Source organism: Melozone crissalis, unplaced genomic scaffold (genome assembly GCF_028551555.1).
Source record: "Melozone crissalis strain CALT ecotype California unplaced genomic scaffold, PUWL_Pcris_2 ptg000027l_1, whole genome shotgun sequence".
Classification (NCBI taxonomy): Eukaryota; Metazoa; Chordata; class Aves; order Passeriformes; family Passerellidae; genus Melozone; species Melozone crissalis.
Genome location: NW_026535805.1, coordinates 4,638,206 through 4,659,830, shown reverse-complemented (window position 1 = coordinate 4,659,830; position 21,625 = coordinate 4,638,206). Strand labels below are relative to the sequence as shown.

General features: G+C 40.6%; 1 protein-coding gene across 1 annotated transcript in view; it reads left to right on the top strand.

Annotated features, from left to right (window-relative positions):
• Positions 1–3,591: 3,591 nt before the first annotated feature.
• RPS6KC1 (ribosomal protein S6 kinase C1) overlaps positions 3,592–21,625 on the top strand; it is an 85,751-nt gene continuing 67,717 nt past the window's right edge. Inside the window, exons 1-4 of the mRNA XM_054280143.1 lie at positions 3,592–3,714; positions 8,285–8,320; positions 12,548–12,668; positions 19,664–19,779. Coding sequence (XP_054136118.1) covers positions 3,610–3,714; positions 8,285–8,320; positions 12,548–12,668; positions 19,664–19,779 — 378 coding nt within the window. The 5' untranslated portion in view covers positions 3,592–3,609. The remainder of the gene's footprint in view (positions 3,715–8,284; positions 8,321–12,547; positions 12,669–19,663; positions 19,780–21,625) is intronic.

Sequence of the window (21,625 nt, the reverse complement as noted above, 5' to 3'; positions counted from 1 at the left end):
TGGGGGTTTGGAAGCGTTTAGATGGGGATAACACGGGGTTCGTGTATGTGAAAAACGCCAATCACTTGTTTTTAAAATTTGTTAAAAGTTTAATAGCAATAAAATGGTTAAAAATAGTAATACGATAGTATACTATAGTATTGTATATAGTAATAGTAATAATAATTTGGACAATTTGAATTAGGACAATACGGGGCAATAGAGACAAAGAGTTACGGACGTCTGAGTACCTTTTTCTGGGCAGCGCAGCCCGGAAAAGGACACACGATAACAGAGGATCAATCCTTAAAAACAATAGCCTGTTGCATATTCATGCACTTCTGACATGATGCATAAATTCTATTCAAACAAAGGATTCGATCTGGTCAGTGTCAACTTCTTCGTAATCCTAAGGCGCCTTCGATCTTTAGCTAGACAGGAGGAATTGAGTTTCTTCTGATAAGAGAACAATAAATTCCTTTTTCTCTGAAAGATTTAGGTGTCTTGTGGCTGCTATCTGGTGCGAGTGCTTCATTCCTATCTTTAAAAAAAACTCACATAGTTCTTATTTAACTACAAAAGTTACCTTTTAACTACAAGACTACATTTATCATATTATTAAAGTGTTAATACAGCACTACTAATCAATACAGCAAAATACATATAGTAAATATCTGCAAAGAGCCACATAATATGCATTATTCACAGTGCAGTAGTTTCTTCACCCAGAGGGTGGTCAGGCACTGGAAAAGGCTCCCCAGGAAAGTGGTCACGACACCAGGTCTGGCAGAGCTCAAGAGGCATTTGGACAATGCTCTCAGGCCTGTGGTGTGACCCTCAAGGATGTCCTGTGCAGGGCCAGGGGGTGGACTTTGATGATCCTCGTGGATCCCTTCCAACTCAGCATATTCTGTGATAATTTCCATAAGTGGTCTTCTCCCGGGGATCACCGTGTGTTCCTGCAGGGTCAAAGGGGCCGGGAAAGAGCTGCTGTATATTTCAAGGGTAGCAGCACCATGCTTAGTGTTTGCAAAAAAACCACCAAACCCCGTTCACCCAAGCGAGTATTTCAACATTGTCAGGTGTTAAAATGCAGCTGAAGGGCCGCTGCTGAGGAGAGCTGGCCTGAGAGAAGGGTGGGAGACCTGCCTGCCCTGCAGCCCCGCTGGCAGACCCACCACTGCTTACCAGCTGCAGCAACAATCCTCTGCCTCTGCCAATGCTGCTTGAATAAGCACTCAGAACGCTTGCTTGAGGTCTTCTGAGGACAGGGGAAATGCTGGCCCTGTTTACTGTAAGGAAACGTAGCACAATGCATATGAAAAATGATAGTGCTGAATAGTGCAGATGCTGTGCAGGAACTGCAATCAAGTAAAATACTGTTTCTCTGCATTCCTTTTATATCTGTCATAAAAGTGACTTTAAATAACAAAGTTTTCCCAGGAGTGGTAGGGAAGACTGGAATTGAAATAATGCAGTGATGAGCATGCTAGTTAGGCAACGTGTCAGATCCACTTTGGGTTTTCCATTTCTTGGACACGACTTACTGGTGAAAGGTAAGAATACTCATCCATTTTCTGTTAGTTTCTTTACCATGTGAGAATGAAACTGCTAACACATGCTAACACATGTGTAGTAAAGGATCTCCCAGCTGCATTTTCACGACCATCTTGTTTTGGTGGTTTGTTCTTTTCTGAATTTTTGTATTCTTATCTTTTAGATGTATTTTTAGGAGAGAAGACAGTAAGCCATAGCTATAGCAACAACAACTGCTGTTATTTCTAGAAGCAGAATCTACACATAACATGCAGTTATTTTCTGTATTTTCTATATGTGACCTGCACAGGGACACTCAAATTGATCTGTCACTTCAAAGGTTTTTACATAGTAGTAATCTCAGTAATGATGCTGATGATGGAAGCTTTGGGTTTTAATGAAAATGAAGATGTGCTGAAAAGTATGGAAGTTGTGTAATAGACAAAAGAGAAGAAAAAGATTAACCTATTAATATGATGCCAATTGTTTCTCATCTCAGTGTTGCTAGATTTTCTTGCCTTGACCTAGAAAAGTCTTAATAGCCAGTAACACCTAATTGTGGGTTTTTTATTCTTGTCTAATTACTATTTTGTGTAGGCTATACCATGTGAAAAGATATTCTGCAGAATTAGATATCTCCAAATTCTGATTTGTAAGTAGAAGCCAAATTATTTTATGAGTCATTTGAGCTTTTGAAACTCCCTAGTGAATGGAGGCTACTGACTCACTGAGGGATGCTTTGATTGATTACACTGCACATAAGAACAGCCACGATGGCTCAGATCAGTGGTCCACTGAGCTCAGTTTCCTGCTTTCTAAATGTTATTAGCAGCAGATGCCTAGAAATGTGCAGAGGCTGGGCACACTTCAAATGAACACTCTCCCTGCCTCTTGCTGTTTTCAGCTCCATGCATTTCCTAAGCCTGATGTGTTTGTCTCTTTAGTTACTCACTGACTTTCTCCCCCAAGTACTTGAATTTGCGAACTTTTGGTAACTTATGGAACTTCCATGAAGTTCTGTGTACCAGCATAAGATGTAAAAGACATGTTCTTCCCCTCTCAGAAGATAAGGGATAGTGATAAGTGAGCTGCCAACAACCAATGTCTTCTTTCTTTTCTCTTCCTTAAGAAAATGTTCCTCAAAGGAGAGGCACATGCTTACTATGAACTTCAGTACAAGAGACTCTTATCTTTCACAAAGACACATGGTTAAGTATTGTTAAACACTTTATGTCAAAAACCTGTATGAGAGCAGAGATATTAATAACCTGGTAAAGAAAAGCTGTTTTTTCAACATCTGCAATTAAATGAATGAACTCACAGTAATTAAAAAAAATCGAGTTTCTATGATCTGAGGTGTGAGATCTACATTAGTACAGACCCCACTACAGACAAGAAATTGAAGGTAATCTTACAAAAGGACAGGGTCCTGTGGCACAGAGTTATGTTCCTCAGAACTGAAGCAATGTCCATCAAGCCCTGGTGGGGTTCCTAACACCAAGCTGTCCCGCAGACCTGTGCACGCAGACAGCCCCTCCGCAGGGAGAGGTCCAGGTGCAGCTTATAGAACCTGGGGCAGACACAACCCACAAAGCATGGTGACTCGGTAACCATCAAACTTGCCTTTGTGGTAGCATTCCTCTTTAAAATCCGTGAGTCATTTCTGCGTTACAGGCCTATGGATTTAGGGCAGCATAGCCTAAAATAGCCCACGGCAGACGCTGGGAGCGGCGTACCGGGGGCTCATTACGGATTTGTAGAAGCCACGGCCGCCTGTGCGAGCGAGGGGCTCGGCGGTCAGTCCCCGCCGAGTGTAAATCCCCACGGCCGTGCCCTGCCGAGCCCCTGGAACGGGGCCGCGCCGCCGCCGGGCCGCGCCTGCCACGTTTGGGCCGCGCCACCTCGGCCTCATCCCTGCGGCGCGGGCTCCCAGCCCCGGGGACGCACCGCCAGCGGGGCATCCGAGCATCCCGCGGAGCCGGGCGGGGCTCCCCGGGCCGGGCCCCCGGCGCCGCCCGGGCGGGGCGGGGCGTTCCCGGGCGCCGCTTCCGCCTGTGCCGGCCGGGCGGGCGGCGCGGCGGGGGCAGCAGCAGGATGCTGAGCCCGCGGGAGCGCGGCGCCGACCTGGCCCGCTTCTACACCGTGACGGAGCCGCGCCGCCACCCCCGCGGCCACACCGTCTACAAGGTCACGGCGCGGGTGAGTCGGCGGCCGCCGCCCAGCCCCTCGCCCCCGCGGCTCCCCGCGCCCGGCCTGCAAAGCCGCCGCTGGGTGCGGAGCAGCGCCCGCGGCTGCCGTGCAAGCCCCTGTGAGGGACACGGGTGGGAGACAGGGAGGGAGGGCAGGTGGAACACGGCGGCCCCTCCCGAGCCGAGCCCCGCTCGCCTCCTGCAAACTTGTAGCCTCGCAACGTTGTAATGGCCTCAGACGCGCTTTGCGATTAACTCTCCGTTCCCTTGCTGTGCGTGGCAGGGCGTGCGAGTGTAGCTTAAAACCAAACAGCTCCTTCTCCTTTTCCCCGTTCTTCCGGCCCAGATGCGGTGTGTGGGTGGCGGTGGGGTTGCCCAGCGTTGCTGCAGCCCCGCAGCGCAGCGGCGCGCCCGGGAGGAGCCGGGAAGGAGCCGGGAGCGGGCGGGGTGCGGGGCTCTGCACGCCCACGGCGGAGCGCAGAGCGGCCCCAGCCGCCCGCGGAGGCTCGGCCTGCCCAGGAGCGGCCAGCACGGCGGGCACAGCGCTCCGGGTCACTCGGGCCTAGCACGGGAGGCTGGGAAGCTGCTGCAGATGTTGGGAGAGCTGCTGTGGGGCTGGCTTTGATGAACGCTCCCTGTGTTCTCCCGGGGAAATCCCTTGCTTTCTCTTCCACTTTCCTATTAAACCAAAAAAGGGAGGCGAGTAAGTATGTGGAGATAGGTTCAAGAGGAGTGGCAGTTTAGCTCACAGGTGTGGTGGGATACATTAAGGGCATCAGTAGAGGTGTCACAGAGAGACAGAGTTCCCTTGAATGACCCGTGATCCTGGAGTTGCTGCAGCTGTAGGCGTCCTGCCTGTGAGAGCAAGGCATGCTTGTAAGCACCCTCCTCGTAATTCAAATACAACATCCTGTATATGTACAGGGATTGTAATGTCAGTTTGTTAGCCTATGATCAGTTTGTATCACTTGTAAAATTAAAAATTAAAAAAAATATTTTTGGTCAACTATCTACCTACCTACCTACCTACCTACGTCTCCAATTTCACCAAACACAAATATGTTTAAACTATTATTTTTTGTCCAATACAATGTAGTATTTGTGAGTAAGAAAAAAAGTGCTGCTTTTCCCTATGATGCTGCAATTTAAAAAGACTCTCCTGAAACAGATGCAGAGAAGAAGATAATACTGTCACATCTTCTGCAGTTGTTCTTGATGGCCCAAGCGTGTGTGTGTGTGTACTAAAAAGTTGTGTCAGTGGAATAAGGACTAATAGGAATGAGCCAAGACTTCTGCTGCTTATTTTGCTCTGGTTTTGTTCTTACTGGCCAAAGCCAGTTATATTTCTCTGTGATGTTTTGGTTTCTATACAATTATTCAAAATCGAGTTGTGGCTGACTAGTTGGGGATGTCATTCTCTCTCCTTGTCCCACAAACTGAGGGTGCTCTGGTACCTTTCTAAGTGAGACAGTGCAGAATCAGCTGGTGTGCATGATTTAGCTCAGAGCAAGGAGCTGATCAGTCTGTGAGCTGTCCAAATTCAACTGACTGAACCAGAGATCATTAGTTTTTTACAGTGTTTTGATTGCTAAATCACCAAAAAAAAAATTTCATTTTTTTGCAGTAAAGGATGCCTTGGACTCCCAAGTGCAGAAATATGAATAACTTTTTTTTCAGCAGTAATCTGTTGTATAGTACTTGAAGTGAGGATTTGGGAAATTGAATAAAATGATTTAAAAAGGATTCAGTGTACATATCAAGTACCCTTTCTGTTTCTTTCCTCCTGTTCCTGTGGTGATCTGGCTCCATGGTTGATATCACAGCACTCCAGCTGTATTTGCTGAGCATCAGCTCAGCAACTTTGGGGGACCGCCAGGAAAGAAGTGAGGTGGGCCTTCCTGTTGTGTTGAATATCATTCTGGCTGAGATCTAGCGTAGTCAGGATGTGTGAGTGGAGATTTGTGGCTCCTTAGTGCAGTATGTGAGAGAATCCTTTGTGAAATGAAGTTAAAGGAACTTTCTGTTTCTAAGTAATGTAGATAAATAATCGTGGATAAGAAAGCACTTGTATTAGTGTGTCCTAAACATCTGGCCCAAGGCATAACTACCCATGCAGTCTCTGCTGAGTGCTAATATCATTATTGCAGCTTTTTTCTTAAAGGTTTTGTTTGTATAGCAAAGAATATGTATTTTCTCATAAACTGTAGCATAATTTTAAATGCAGACAAGTTGAAATGAATTTTAGCTTTTCAATACCCGTTTCCAAATGCAAAGAAACAGATAGATATTAGCAAGTTGGGATGAGGAGTGTTCTTTAACAATACCTGAAAATATAGGCCACTAATAAAAGTTTAGAGAATTTGGAAGATTAAAATCATTAATAATAATTAAAGTTCTAATGAGTTATGTTGGATACCTGCAGGTCAGATGAAGAATAGGATAATCTGAAATACTTTTCTCGATGTTGAGGGTCCTTGTAGGATCTCTGTTTCTGGAGTCTGGTGCAGTAATTACACATTGCTTAGCTCATTGGTGGGTATCCTGATGATATTTTTGAAAATAGGTTATAGATGTGTAAATAGGCTTGTGTTACAGATTTGCAGAAGGAACTGACTGCACTGATCCTTGGGGAAGGATTAAAAAAAGTACATGGAAAATTTAGGGGTTTGGGTCATCTTTGCCAAGTCCCTAGGTTGACTATAGATTGGGAGGAAGGGGCAGACCTCTTGTGAGATTGACCTTCAGAAAAGGATATGAAGAACAAAGTAGGACAACACATAAATTATTACATACTGACTTAAAGTTGGCATGGCTGGGAGATATAGAAGGCGGTGTAACATAAGAACAAGTGTGAAACAGGGCCTCTGGGTTTTATTCCAGATTCTTACTAACTGGCTGGGTAATTACTCATCTCTCTGGGTCTCCTTCTGCCCATCTGGTAACTTCCCTAGCTGCCAAAACTGTTGCAAGGCTTTAACTAAAGGTGAACTGCAAAGCAGAGCAGTTGGTGTCTGCCCTTTGGTGTTCTCTGTGATGTGTAGCCATGCCTGTGATATTTTCTTCCCCCAGCTCTACAGACTCCTTGCATCAAGTACGCCAGCTATTAGAAAAGGAGGTTAGGATTATTTCACCAATTGTTCTTATAAACTGCCTGGTAGTGAATGAAAGAGCAACAGCCACCAAGGTTAACATTTGGTAAAGTTGCCAAATGTTAGATTACTCAAGAGTGAGGAAAAGTTGAGAAGGGTTTTGTCAATGTAGACTACGCTGGAAGAAGAGGACTTTGGTGTGCAAGGTGAGAGAGAGAGAACATGGAGCTGTGAAGGAAAACGTTTCATGTCTTTGGGAGATTGCTAGAGAAGGAAACACTTCTCTTTTCCATCTTGTCTCCTCCAAAATGTGTGAGAGATGAGCGGCTGGGCTGTAGTAAACGGATGGTACAAAATCTGGGAGGCTTTGGCAAGGATTCTCGCAAAGTGGAAGTGAGGAAGAGAGCTGAGTTTGTGGGAGATGTAAGAGGTGTGCTATTGTCACTTAGCAAGAGGAGAGTGTGGATTCAGTGGCTTCCATCTCAGCAGCAGCTGCGAGGTGCCTGCGGAGCGGCGGCACGGTGTGAGTCTCTGGGGTGCCCGTGCTGTGGGCTCCCTGCGCTTCCCTGCACGCATCACCTCCTCAGGGCATCAATTATTCCGGGGTGTGGCGCTGGGGACAGTCCCAGTTGCATTGGGAATGCCCTATTTTGCTTTAGCTAACAATAGACTAATTATTTTGTTAAACAGCTTTGGCTCTTGTGATGAAGGATATACTGACTTGCACAAGATAATTGCAGTTATGAATTAAAGATGTGTCTGATTGGTTTGTGTGTTTGTGGGGATACGCTCTTACTGCTCTTTATAGGACCAGAACAAAACTTGGATTACAAAGGCTTTTGTGATCGATATTTATTTAAAGAAGAAAAACAAATCTTGATGAAGTACAGGCTTCTTTATGGTGTGCAGCCAAGCCTGATTTTCACTGCAATTTTCCCCTGGACTAAGTAATTTATAATTAATTAGGCCAAGAGTTTTTAAGGAAGAAACAAATACCCCAGGATAGTCAGAGGTGTTTGCGCTCTGGTGATTGTAAGTAAAGTGGAAATACTGTCTTACTAAATACAAATCCTCACATTCTCAGTGAGGTTATTTGCAGCTTATATTAAGCCAAGTAGCCTTAGTGAGCTCTTCTTATTGAGAATAATGTGGCCATAATATGAATTAATAGAAAGAGACTGGAAAGATGATAGGAGATGTGCTCAGTGTAGCTTTGTTTTGAGAGATGCCTTTTGTGCCATTCTGCCTAGAATGTATGTCTGTCTTTATGTATGATCACAACTGACTGCTGCTGAAATCCCTCACTGTGTTGTCTTTGGGTATTTGACTTCTCTAAAACTAAATCAAAACTTCCTGAGTGCACAGGACCATGCAACTGTTTGCCTTTTTCCAGACTTTTCTCTTCAGCAACAAATCATTGTATGTTACTCTTTAACTTCCAAACTGAAAATCCAAGGACTTACGTGGTTTCATTTTTGTTTTGCCTTTCAGATTGTTTCAAGAAAAAATCCAGAGGATGTCCAGGAGGTAACATTTTAAACTTGTGCAAATGTCTTTATGAATCACACTATGCTTTTGAAGCATCTTTGATGTAATTTAGCAGTTTCTGTGTGTTTTGTCCTTGTAATTGAGCCAACAATTTTCGTATGTTTCCATTTGTCTTTAGCCTTCATAGTTAAAAACAGTAGCTAGTGTAACATGATGCATTTCATCCCTCAGTGATGAATGGTGACTTGAAACAAAGTCTTAGGGACTAAAGTGTCTTTTGATGACAAAACTGCTTTGATAACTTAACAAACTCTTTTCTTGGGGCTGGAGTTGGCAAATTGATGGTTACTTAACTCCTACTAGTAAAATTAGAGATCAGTCCACAATTCAAGTCTTAGGTCTCAGCTGTAGGTACTCTTTTCCTCTTTAACCAATGCTTCACTGAAAAGCCTACACCATTACTCTGTTAGTGAAGAGGGAGAATGGAGGAGTCTAGGAGTTCTTAGAGAGATTAGACTGCAAGTCATAAATGTTATGCCTATCTCTCTGAGGCTCCTTTAATATTTTCCAGTGATATACTTTGACAAAACTTTAAAACTACTTATTTGCCTCCTCTGACGAGTCTATGAATAAGGGTCTGATCTATTCTTGTGCATCTTAAATATCTCAAAAGTCTGTCACAGAAGTAATTTGTTGAGGGAGAAAAATACACCACATGTATGTGCATTGTAGATTTTTTTTCTTTTTAATTAAGAAATCTCCCCCCTCCCCCGCTTTGATTTTTTTCCTGGACTAGTGACTTGACATGGTTACTATTATACTATGTACCTGCAAAATCTTCCCCTTATGGTTTTTCAGACACTGTGTACCACATGCATATATTCAGTTTCTGGTGCAGTCTCTTACTACAGCTGAGGAGAACCTGCATAATTGATGAAAGAAGAGCTCATAACTGAATTCATTGCATCATTGAATTGGCTAATACATCTAACACCCCTTTATTGCATCCTTCTTTGAAATCTTGGGAATCAGGCAAGCATGAGCATGGGTACTTTTTGCATTTTTTTTAATCTCTAGGAGATTTAAATAACCTATCAGAATCAGAGATGATCATGGATCTAGTTTAGAACTGCGTTACTGTAGTTTGTAGCTTGATGTTCACCTTTTCCAGGGAGACTCCTGAATTGAACCTATCCATGAGCACATTCTGCCATTACCCTAATCTTCATTTGTGAGGAAAAGCACTATATAAGAGCTGTTGATGAGTCCATTCATCAGAAAAATATATTGTAAGTGTCTTTCAGCTAGAGTATTGCATGAATATGTGTTAAGTAGTTTTGACACAAAAGCAAAACCATATCTTTTAGTTGTTGCTTTGATTTGTGGCTGTAGGTTACCCATGCAGAGTTTCACATGCTCTCGACAATAAGAGGACATAAATATGAGATGAGCTTCTTAATAGTTGTCCTTTTCCACCCTGCATTGTACCTTATTAATTATTCTGCTTCTGATAGCATGTTAGATGTAGGGTGAATCTGTTATAAGCATTATCTGAAAATAATTGGTTATTGCAAGGAATATCCTAAATGGTAGTTGACATAAGGGGGAATTGTAGTCAGAAACCCTCATATGTTGAGAGCTTTTCTGTTACATGGCCTCTTACAGTAAAAAAAAGAATCGTGGGCAGTCTTTGGAAGAAAAAGAATATGCCCTTAACCTGCTCCCACTGAAAATAAATTTACTTCAGTTTTCCAGAATGCTGAATGAGGAATTAAATGGGAAATTTTGTGCACAAGACCACCTCGTGGCTTTAGGACGTGTCTCTTGCAACCTGCTTCCCACATCCATGTAGGACCAGTGAGCTGTGCCTGCCTCCTCCTCCAGGTGTCCCTTAGTGCCACTGCTGTGATGTGAATGCATTCTTTCCATGTGTGCAGCTGCTCGTAAGGCTGAGTCCTGTGACCTCAACTCCACTTGCCAGTTTTCTGTCACATCTTTTGGCTGCCCTTTGGGATACAAATCTTTACTACTGCAGCCAGTTAGAGCTCAGGGTAATCCCAGCTGTTGTTGTTGGGGCAGGAAGGAAGAGAACCTTGTAAGGGCTTTCCTCTTGAAAGAATGAAATAGATCAATGTGAAGTTTTGTGTGGGGATAGCAGATGGAGAAAGGCCAGTGGACCTAACTTTAATGTCCTTGCTTCTGGGGACTGATGGTGGCAATGTGGTGTGTAAGGCAATTGCATCTAGGGTAGTCCTGTGGTTCTTTTTTAACTTTTCATTTAGGAGAAAGGCTTATTCATTGTGGAACAGATGAGTTGCATGAGTTAATAGAGATCTACTGGCTCTTGCCATGACAAGCACCTTATTGCATTACAAGTCTACCATATGTTTTATGATATACTTGCTGTGCTTCATTGGGCCTCAAAGTACAATGTGTCCTTCCTCCAAATCTAATGTCTAATGAGGATGGTAGAACTTTGCTAACTTTGCTGGGCCACATGCATGCAAAGGCATGTTTTCCATGAGCTTCTGGAAGGTTTTAGGATAACCTTGGCTGCTTTTGCTATGCAAGTTACTTAGGGACATTTATTGTAGCAGTGAAAAATGATGCTTTTTTAGTGGAATGAAATCTCATGCTCTTATATTCTGGCAGCTTTTCATGTTGTCTCCAAGTACTGACAATACAGTAACTCAATGTTTAAAGAATTCACCATCTTAAGCAATTTTGTGTTCTATATGCACACTGCTCAAGAACTGCTAATCATGCACTCTCTGGTTATTGGATTAGATAAAAGTACAGCATTGAAAAAAATGTTATTTCTGATAGCAAAATGACTGGTTTGTCTTCATGAGATTCCTCACTTGTGTGTGAGGAGTACCAGCTGTAATTAAGTAATGAAAATGTGTGCCAATAAGGGAGTCAAAATCAGGACTTGTGTTTATAGCTAAATTTAGGAGGTGGTTAGTGTGTTGCCACACTAAAGCTTTGCATGTCCACTGTTGGCAATCCTCTTACCTTATATCTACATTGTTCTGGAGGTAGGACTTGCATCTGTGGAAACTTAGAAGGCCTCTGATTGCAGTATTAAAAAAACCCAGAGAAACAACAACACAAAAATGTTCTAAATTGAAACCTTTTGCTTAGCTCTAAATCTGGTTTGCTTGAAAAAACATTCAACTTACTCAATTATGATGGCTCATGAGAAGGCAACCTGGTAAATCATTCAGAAATATTGTGGAATATTTAAAGTTGTGGTTAGTTGTATTAAGTTAATTGAGATATTTGACTAGTGCAACTGTGGAATCAACTGCTAAATGCATGCACTCTCCTTGTTTTTTTTCCTTCTCTCTACTTTAATCACTTTACATCAGTGTTGAGGTTTATTGTGATGGCTTAGTGAGTCTGACCAAAAATGAGGTCAGGATAAAAAAAAAATCTGTGTTAATATCTTTTCATCCTGATAACAAATCCAGTAGCAGTCAAGTGTAAATGTTATTGTTTACTTCTTTCATTGGTTTGATTTTCCTACTGGGTTCTCCTCCTTTCTTGAATAGAAAGAATGGGATGGAAAAAGGATAAAGTAGATACCTGACTGAGAGATGACTACTTTCTGGAAAGGAGGGATCAGGAATAGCTGATCTTTATATTCCTAAAATGGAGTTTTTTGTCTAGATTACAAAAGGAACAAACTGTGGGGTTTTTTTTTGGTGTTATTACAAAAAAACGTTTAAGATGGAGGCTAGCATTTACATCTGATCCCCTCTTTACATACACAATTTAGGAGCTGTTTTCTAGTCCTGGATGCTCAATATAGTGTCCCTAAAAATCCCTTGCTTGTATTGGGATTTCTCTTCCCTGGTTTTCTCTTTTGCTGTTGTCTCTTCTCCACACCTGCAGCTGCACCAGGCACAGTGTGCTGTTGAATGTTGGATAGTGCAAAACTCCTGTTCAGCATTTTCTTCTCTCTTACTGGCTCCCTGTGTAGGTCTGGATCTCAGAATGACTGAAGCAGTGCTGCCTTTGCCCTCCTTTCAGCTTTTACTCAATTTTTCTTTATGCACTGAGGTGTTGCTAGCCACAATGTGGGTTGGGGACACATAATGAGCTTTTTTATGCTTGTTACACTTGGCAGTTCAGACTGTATATTTTTGTTAAACAAATTTGCTGGAGTTAGTGGTCTGATGTGATTAACCCAGTGGATTTGTGGTGTGATGTAATATGAACAATGAACCTCACTAATGCTTCTCTCTGGTTTCTCTGCTTCAGATAATCGTTTGGAAGAGATACAGTGACTTTAAGAAACTGCACAAAGATCTTTGGCAAATTCATAAAAACCTATGCAGACACACAGAGCTCTTTCCACCTTTTGCCAAAGCAATAGTGTTTGGTAAGCATAATTTCTTCCTGACCTGCTGAAATTCTTTGATAACTCAGTATCTATAAATACATCTTGTTTTGTAGCTGGATGAAAAATTTCCCTTGTGCTTTTCCTACTCGTAGGTGTGCTGGTATCATAATTTGATGCTTTTATTTATTTTTATTATGTATAAGAGTTTATGTCTACCCCTCCACATTAGACATAGTAGCTGAGATATTTATTGATGTATATGTTCTGTGTCTTTACAGCATACATTCCCTGTTTTCAGGAGCATAAAGTCTATATTAGCTTTGTGAACAGCACTTGAACAGCAAAAAAACCGTTTTAAATATGAGCTATCTGATTTTTAGTGATGAGCTGTATTAAAGTATTAAATGGTTGTTACAGAAAAAGAATATTATGGCAATTTTATTGCAATTGTCAGTTTTATCTAGCTAGGCTTTTGAGATCAGTTTTACATATTTCACCAAAATAATCTGCCAGAGAAACAGGTGACCAAAAGGAATTAGCTCTTATAGGTCTTAACTTCATCCTGATGTGTATGTCCTCATGAATGAGCTGTAGGTGGACTTCCAGTGAAGTGGTGTGAGTGTACAGAATTGCACCTGCCACACTTTTTTTAGCAGTGTGGTGTTTATAAAATCACTTCTTTTTAGTGTATGTTCTTCATGTTCAGCACAAACTGGAGCTATGTTTTTGATGCACATATACATATGTATACATACACATGTTTTTGTGTGATAACACAATATCCACTGTGTTTTTAAGTGTTTTCCAACAATTTTTTAGTGTGTTCAGCATGTTTGGTATCTTTTTTGCTCTGCATGCTCTGCATGCTCTGTGAGTGTTTCTGAGGCATTTCTAAAATGTTGCTGACTGTTGCTATTGGTGTACATTTACCACCTGCTTTTGAAACCTTTTTTGCAAAAAATTGAAAGTTGTATTTTGAAAGTGTCCAAAAAGTGTTTGACATTTGTTTACACATTTGGTTTGGTTTTGCATGAGCTTTTTGGTTTCTAATGTGCTTTTGGGCTTAAAGGTTTCCAGTATGGACTATTTTTAGGTGTGGTTTTGGTCCCTCAGGCATGGCTAAGATGTTATTTCTGTCCAGGATTTCTTTAGTGGGTTCTTTTTGCATACATACACGGTATGATTTTTCAGTGTGTTATTTTATGAGTTATCCAGTGGAATTTTTTCTGTGTATCCAGTATATTTGCCAGGCCTTTTTAGCATGAATTTGCCATGTGCAATTTAAAATTGGGCATTTTAATGGTTTTTAATCTTTGAACATGTTTGGTGGTTTTTTTGGTATGCATCCACCAGATCCTTTTTGGTGAAGTTTTCAGTTTCTGAGGTGTATTTTGGGTTTATTAAATCCTTTTCAGAACCTAAGGCGTTTTGGGCATATTAAATCCTTTTTATGGTGTTTACAAGTTGGTTTAGTTTGGTGTTATTTTTTCTTTGTTTTGTTTTGTTTTTTTAATTACCATTCATTTGTGTTCTTGGTTTCTCTGTGCACCTTGTATGGGGTTTAGTGTCCAGGATGTTTGGCATTTTTAAAAATGCATCTGCCATATGCTCTTGTTTCTGGTCTGGGATTTCTGTGTGTTTTTTGGGGTGGATTTTGGTTCTTACAGTGTTGCCCCAGTATGTTTGGCATTATTGCAGTGGTATTTCAGGTGTCCAGTATGTTTGGAATCTTTTGGCGTGAATTTCCAACGTGCTCTTTTTTTGCTAAGTTTTTGCACTTTTAAAAAATAGTCTTGTTTCTTAGGCATTGCTGAAGTGTTTTGGATATGTTTTGGTGTTTTTTGCTATGTGTTTTGGATATGTTTTGGTGTTTTTTTAAACATACAGCACACTTCAGCATGGATTTGCCTTTTTTTTTCTTTTGCATTCTGCTATCGCATCCTTTTTTTTCCCCTCCCATATTTTTAGCATTTTTAGTGTTGAGCTTGTTTGGCATTTTTTTACCACACCTCTAGGGCATGCTTTATGTGTATTTGCAGTTTCCATGTGTTGTGTCTGGTTTTTGTGTTTATTGCCATATATGTTTTTGCATGGTTTGGATGTATTGTGCGCGTTTCAGCACCCGGACAGTATTTGGTGTTTTTTGGTGCACATCTAGTGCTGCTTTTTGCAGGTTTTCTTTGTATGGCATTTTTTAGCAGTGTTGGGCAGTCATCTAGAGGCTATTTTCCCAAATTTTCTGTGTGGCTCAGATTGGTATGTTTTAGCATCCAGTGTGTTTCACATTTGCTGGCCTTCATCTATGAAGCTGAATTCTGATGTAGATTTTGTAGCTCTCTGCATAGAGCTAGGTGAAATTCCTGGTTTAAATTTTATTTCACATCAGCCAAATTGTATCCAAGTTTCATGTAATTTTATTTTTGCTTATTTAAGAAGTTGGAAGCGGGGTAAGTTTTGATGCTATGTCGGAGCGTGGGCAATAATTATTAAATAAAGTATATAGTATTGGTTTCATTCTGAGATTATTTTAAATCTGATTTACAGAGTAGAGTTCTCACTGGACAAATTATTTACAAAGCTAGTATTGGCAGAGCATAATTTAACTTCAGGTAGAAGATATGATAGCTGTTCATAGGGGAGAATAGGGGAGGGGTAAAACAAAATCAGGGTGGTAGAGAGTATAGGTGTCTTAAATAATGTCTTAAATAATTTAAAATTGCTATAAATGCAAATGAACTGTTTTTACACTAGCTCTGTAAGCAAGGGAAGAATTGAGTGAAATCCCTTCTGAAAAACATCCCCCTTCAATTGTATTTAGTGAACAAAAGTGACAGAAATGTACTTTGTGAGAGAAGGATATACACAGAAACATTCAATGCAGTTATTTATTAAAAAGCTCTTTGGAATTAAAACTAAATGGAAACAAACCCCCCTACATTTAGATGAAGCTGAGACACAGAAGAATACAGAAAAGTGGAGTAATGTAAAAACAAATTTTTAATGATTGGTACATATCTGAAAGCAACAGCCCTATCTGACTCTCCAATTTAAGAATTATTTTTGTATTTACAACATAAAATTTTACTGTGTATCTTTCCATTGCAATTCTGCACATAGTAACTGCCATATGATTTATTTTATTTTAAAATAAGAATCCTAAGGCTTTTTTTGTACTAGAGGAAAAATACAATCTTTATAGATAACAAGGTTTTGAAAAATTCGTTTTCAGTCTCATTCTGTTAGGGATGACCTGCAAGGTCCATCTCTCTCAAGATCTTTTGTTTCCATGCTGCTTTGATGGACAATTTCTGTAGTATTGCTTCCCTGTGGCAATGTTACAATTGTTGCAGCTTTTAGACTAGTTTCTAATTAAACTAGTGAGTGGAATTGTTGGCAACTGGTGGGGGGTTTTTCTGTGATTTTTTTTGTCCCCTTTTTTTTTGTTTTGTTTTGATTGGTTGGGGTTTTTTTGGATGCCTGTGCTTTAAATAATGTATGTACCTATTGTTTGCAGAGGGTGCAGTTTGCAAAATGGGCATTGGTGGCTCTGACAGTTGAACTTAGTTGTAGTAGAATTGTTAAAGCTGAGGAGCATCTCCAGTTCAGCATTCAGAGTTTCAGGAGATGGTGTGGAGAACTGAGATGTATTTAAAAACAAATGTGTCATGCTGTGCTTCCATATTTCATGCAACTAAAGACTTGCCACAAAGTGTGTGTGTGTTTTTATGTTGTAGTAGAGCTGCTTGTATCTAAGCAGAAAAATCCTATGGATGGGAGAAAGAAATCATCTGACTTTCTCTGTACTTCACTTGAACATTTTCCACTTGTTTTATAGGAAAAACCTCAGTGAACTTGATAATGGAAATCTAAAATGTTCTAACAACCAGCTGCTAAAATTATGATACCTCTATCTGGGACATAATTGCTGTACTATCCTAGTATGCATTAACATAATGTTTTTCAGTACTTTCAAGCTACTTCTTTTTTGTTGTTGTTGAACATTGGAAGTATTTCCATATGTTGACCATACATGGCATTTTACCAAAATATGGGTAAATCTGTATGTATTGTATCTAGCAATTGGAGAAATGTACTCTAGTATAAAAAAAATACTACACCCCCCCCAACCCACCAAAAAAGAAACAAAAGCTCCCCAGATATTGATAACTTGCTAGCAGTGAGTCAGAAAGATGATTTCCATTATAAAGCTCACATAAGGGTGCTCTGTGTATTTGAAGACACTGAATGAGGTGATGTGTTTATGAATTTGGTGTCATATACAGTAGGAAGTCTTGTGAGAAGCTGATTGAAACATGAACACACACTTTGCTGAGTGTTTAGTTGTTCAGGTCTGCTCCACAAAATTAATTGTGTATTCTTTTAACAGGAACTTACATTTGGTTTTTATGTAAATAGGAAATGTTGAATGGATCATTGCTGCAGGAGTAAGAACTGTGTTATACGCTGAAGTTGTAGTTGACACTTCTTAAAAATATCAGAAAGATGTGATCCCTATAATGAAGTGTGTGTATGTCTGAGGATTGTAAAGACTAGCAGAAATAATGTTGATTTAGATGCAGAATGACATCCTGATAGAAATGTTGGAAGAGTCAGCTGGCTGTGTAAGCACCTTTGAGCATTTCCTTGAGAAGAGTGACAATGAAAGTGTTGAGCAACACAACATTGCTTGAAAGTGCAAAAAAAGGAAAAGGAGGAAGGAGGTGGGCAGGGCTGCCTGGGAATTAAACTGCCAGCAAGATGCCAGGAGGTCTGTGAACTGAACCAGTGCTGAATAATGTTCTTCCTTCCCCTAAAGCCCTCTAGTTCTAGAAGCAGTTTTCCTGATGCTATCATGATGCTAATGGGCTGGAAAATGCGACAGTAACTAATGTTTCAGCAGCTCTGTTCTAACATGTATTTCTATTTTTTTAGCTCAGTGTCCTAAGAAGCTAAGGCTTGTGTAATTGTGCCTTTAGAAAGTAGAACCCCTTACTCATGTGGCTAATATCAGCTAAATTTGAGAGTGAAGGTGGTTGCAAATGTAGTTATACTTCTGCAAAGTCTGTGAAATGGCAGCTGAGTAAGGAGAGAGTGTTTTGGTGCTGCTGGGGGCCAGGCAGGCTCAGCTCATACCTGTGGGGTTTGCAGCTGCCTGGCAATCAGTGAATGCACACTGGCCAGCCTGACAGGGCTGGCCCTGATGTGCCCTATCTGGTGCCCAGTGGAGATACTGAGAAGATGTAAATAAGCAAACTTTGTTTTTATTGAGCTTGATTAAATGAAACAGAGAGAGATTCTTGAGAAACGAGGAAAAATATCTTACAGAATTTTTTTCTTGCAAAAGTTTTCTGGTTTTGGTATTGTTAGGTGTTTACTTCTTCACCATTGATTTCCTACTGCATTATAACAGCATTTGTGTGAATTTGTAGATTCATTTAGATGGCTCATGCTGCTGTGCTTTGCTGAGGGAAGTTGTTTTCTTTCCATGACGTCCAGTTTTGCATGTAATGAGCCAAGAGGCCTAATGCACCCCCAGTGTTGCTCTGAAGACTTAGGAAGTTTGTGAGCAGTTTAATGGTGCCTGATTTCAATGTTCCCACTCACTGTGGTAGCATTGCTTTTGCCTTCTTTCTGCTTGCTTGTTGCTCACTCTTTTGTGCAGCTGCTCCTGTTTGTACAGCTGAAACGGCAGGGTGGGCAAGGCACGGAACCAGTCCAGCTGAAAATTAGCCCAATGATGTCTTTTCTTTTCTTTCATGGGAAAAATAAGCCCTAAAAGCTTTGTTTGTGATCTTGTGAGTATGTGTGTGTCTTTTTAGTTTTATTTTCTTTTTTCTGATACCGCATGGGCAGGAGCTATTTACTTGAAGAATTTCTGGAAAGAATCCTGCTTTGATACTTTCTTCTGGGATTATTTTTTTGCTTGCTCTAAGTATAAATGAATTTTGCTTTTGTATTCAATGTTTCTTTTGTCCTCTTCAAAGGTTAATGCCACAGAGCTGTCACAGGTGGTTCTTATTTTTCTGGTCATGCTGTTATAGCAGTACTGTTTCTTGAACTTGTCTTCCCAGTCCTTTTTTCCCCCTCTGTATAGCTGTTGCAATATCTGTTCTATTCTCCTCCAATTATTACTGTTAACCTCTACCCTTTTTCTTTTGTAAACTTGTAACTATTTCAACAACAAAGTGATGTTGATATAAAAAGCTAAAATAAGTTGCCTGCAATTGTGAAGGATGTGAATTTAAGGTAGCAACCCAAGGGTTTTCTCCTGAGAAGCAAATCTCTTCAGGTGGACTGTGGGATTGTTTTTAAGTATGTTTTTTCTAATTGGAATGTTTTGGGTGCTGAGTAGAGAAAAAGGAATGATCATACGTTTTAGTAAATGAGCTGCTTCCTGCTCTGTTTACCTCTTGAATCCAGAAGGAGATGAGACCCTGTCTGCATGGAGTTACTTCAGAGGAAAGCTTCAGTGTCTGGTAGCAGGGCTTCACCATCTCCCCTACACTTTGTCTCCTCCATAAATGGCACCTTGGAATTGAAGATCTGTTTGGGGGCTTTTAGCAATACTTTGTTTACTACCCGCTCATATTGTGCGTTGTTCTTGAGAATACGTGAAGATTGCTCAGCTCCTTACAGGATTTGGGCCATAATCAAGGCTGACACTGACTGGCATATTGTCAAATTGTGCATGTATCATTTATTGTCAGATAACACTGGACATCCGTTAGTGTCTCTTGGCTAATCAAGAGTGTTGCCTCACATATTCTTACGATGAGAGGGCGAAGGATTCTTGTCGTAGCTGCCAGCTTTCATCATCCGAGCGGATTGCAGACGACGGGACTCTAGGGACAATTGAGAATAGGAAGTTTGAAGATTTGCTATGTTCTCCTCAAGCGTTGGAGTGACTTTCATAGACTCAGGGCATTGTCTCCAGAAGGTTGCTTTTGTCTCGTTTGTTTTCTTTCGTTGTAGTTGTTATTGCAAAATAAATGTGTGGTTATTTCTAAAGCTGTCAATCTGTGTGTCTGTTCCAGGGCGATTTGATGAAACTGTGATTGAAGAAAGAAGGCAATGTGCTGAAGATCTCTTGCAGTTTTCTGCCAATATCCCTGCTCTCTATAACAGCAAACAACTGGAAGAGTTTTTTAAGGTTGGTTAGTATTTGCAGAAGTATTTGCTTCTTACCGACATGACTGAAGTGTAGTGCTGATTCTGCTTTGCTTTATAAACCACGGAATGGCAGTGAGCTGCTCTGACATGCTTTGGGATGGGACTGGGGCTTTTCCACTCACTCTGGAATTGTGGCTTTTGAAAAACCCCATGCCACACCTCTACAAGGTGGAAAGTTTTACAGGAACTTCAGGTGAAGAGATTTATTTTTTTTTTTATTGAATGATGAGCAGAACTTGTGATGATAAATTCCAGTGGGAAGTAATAAAAATATTGTCACTGTTCCTATATTTTCAGTAGATGTTTATAGTTTCAAACCAAAGGAGTGAAGACTGTTTACACTGTTTCCCTATTGTCTTTGTGGACTCAGGTCCACAGCAACAAATTTGTCTTGTAACAAGTCCAATCTGCTGCTTGTACAGTGCTGTGAGAACCAGTCTCCATAACAAATTTTAGGACAGTACATTGATATGGACTTGCTCTTTATTACAGCTGAAGCAGTTTCTGTTCAATAGTTCCTTCAAACCTCTTTTATTTTCAGTAGCTTAGCCTAATGTACTGCAAACTCATAAGCACAAATTTACATGTACCCATGATAGTAACTCTCTGGAATTAAGGAAATGTTCATCTGGCTGAGATGGGACTTAAACATATGAATGTGTTTAGTATATTTAAATGATATCTATATGCAAGAGCAAAATTTTATCAAAGCTTAAGATTCTTCACTTGTTTTCATGATGAAGTTATTGCAGTGTTTTTTAAAATACTTAAAATATTATTCTTTAAGCTTTGGTGTCAATAAATGACTGGGAGACTGAGTTTAGACTATTTTACTTTTTGGTTTATTTGCATTTGCATTTTTTCAGTTCTTTGGAAATACTTCTGTGGTTTTGGGTAGTTTTTCAGACCTCTCTTTCCCTCCTTTGCTTAATGAAAGTGTTAGTTTTAGTCTCCCAATGGACCTTTTCTGTCTTTGAAGCGAAATGAATAAAACTAGAAAACCAATGCTTTTTTAGGACAAACTATGTCTTCAAGGGGGGTTATGCAAATGCAATAATTTAGGCTCATTTGTTAGCTGATGTTGTGTCATGCTTTCCTGTAAGAGAGCCTTAGGTTTGGTCTGTCACCAGCTCAGCCTGTGTGCTTTTAGCTCTACCCATGGGTGGTTTTGTTCCTTTTCTGATTTTTGTGGCTGTAGAGAGAGTGACTTGGACAATGAATTCTTAGAAACATCTGAAGGGAGTGTTCTGTTCATCTATGTGCTATAAACTCCAGAAGAACGAGCCGGCTTGTGTGAAAATGTGCTGGGCTGGTTCAAGACAGATTAGCAATGCCTGTTTGTAGTACGATTTTGAAAATGGTGCACTTTTTGTTAAAGGGGCATGGAAAGTGTGCACCTGTGATGTGAAGCCGAAATTTAAGAAAATACTGAAATATTTAGGTGGTTTCTAATGCTATTGTTACTTCTCTTAGCTTTGATTCCTTTCAGGCTTAGAGAGGAATGTCCTCCTTGTATCTTTGTAAAGTCTCAGCTGTGACTGAACTCAAGATAGTGAGTCATGGGTGGGACATTAGTCTGATGGACATTCCTGTGCTTGGGAGCACCACTGAAGGGCACAGACTATATGTGACACAATAGATCAGGAGCATTGTTATTCTCTCCCTGTTAGACTTGGGTGTGCAGGTCTGTGTGGTTCAAAATTCTGACACTGCAGTAGGCTAAATATTTAGATATCTAGTCAGTCTGTGGCAACCAAACATAGCTTAACTGAAAGTCCTTGTTTAATTTTGCAGACTTATATGGTTTAATTAAATTCATTAACTCT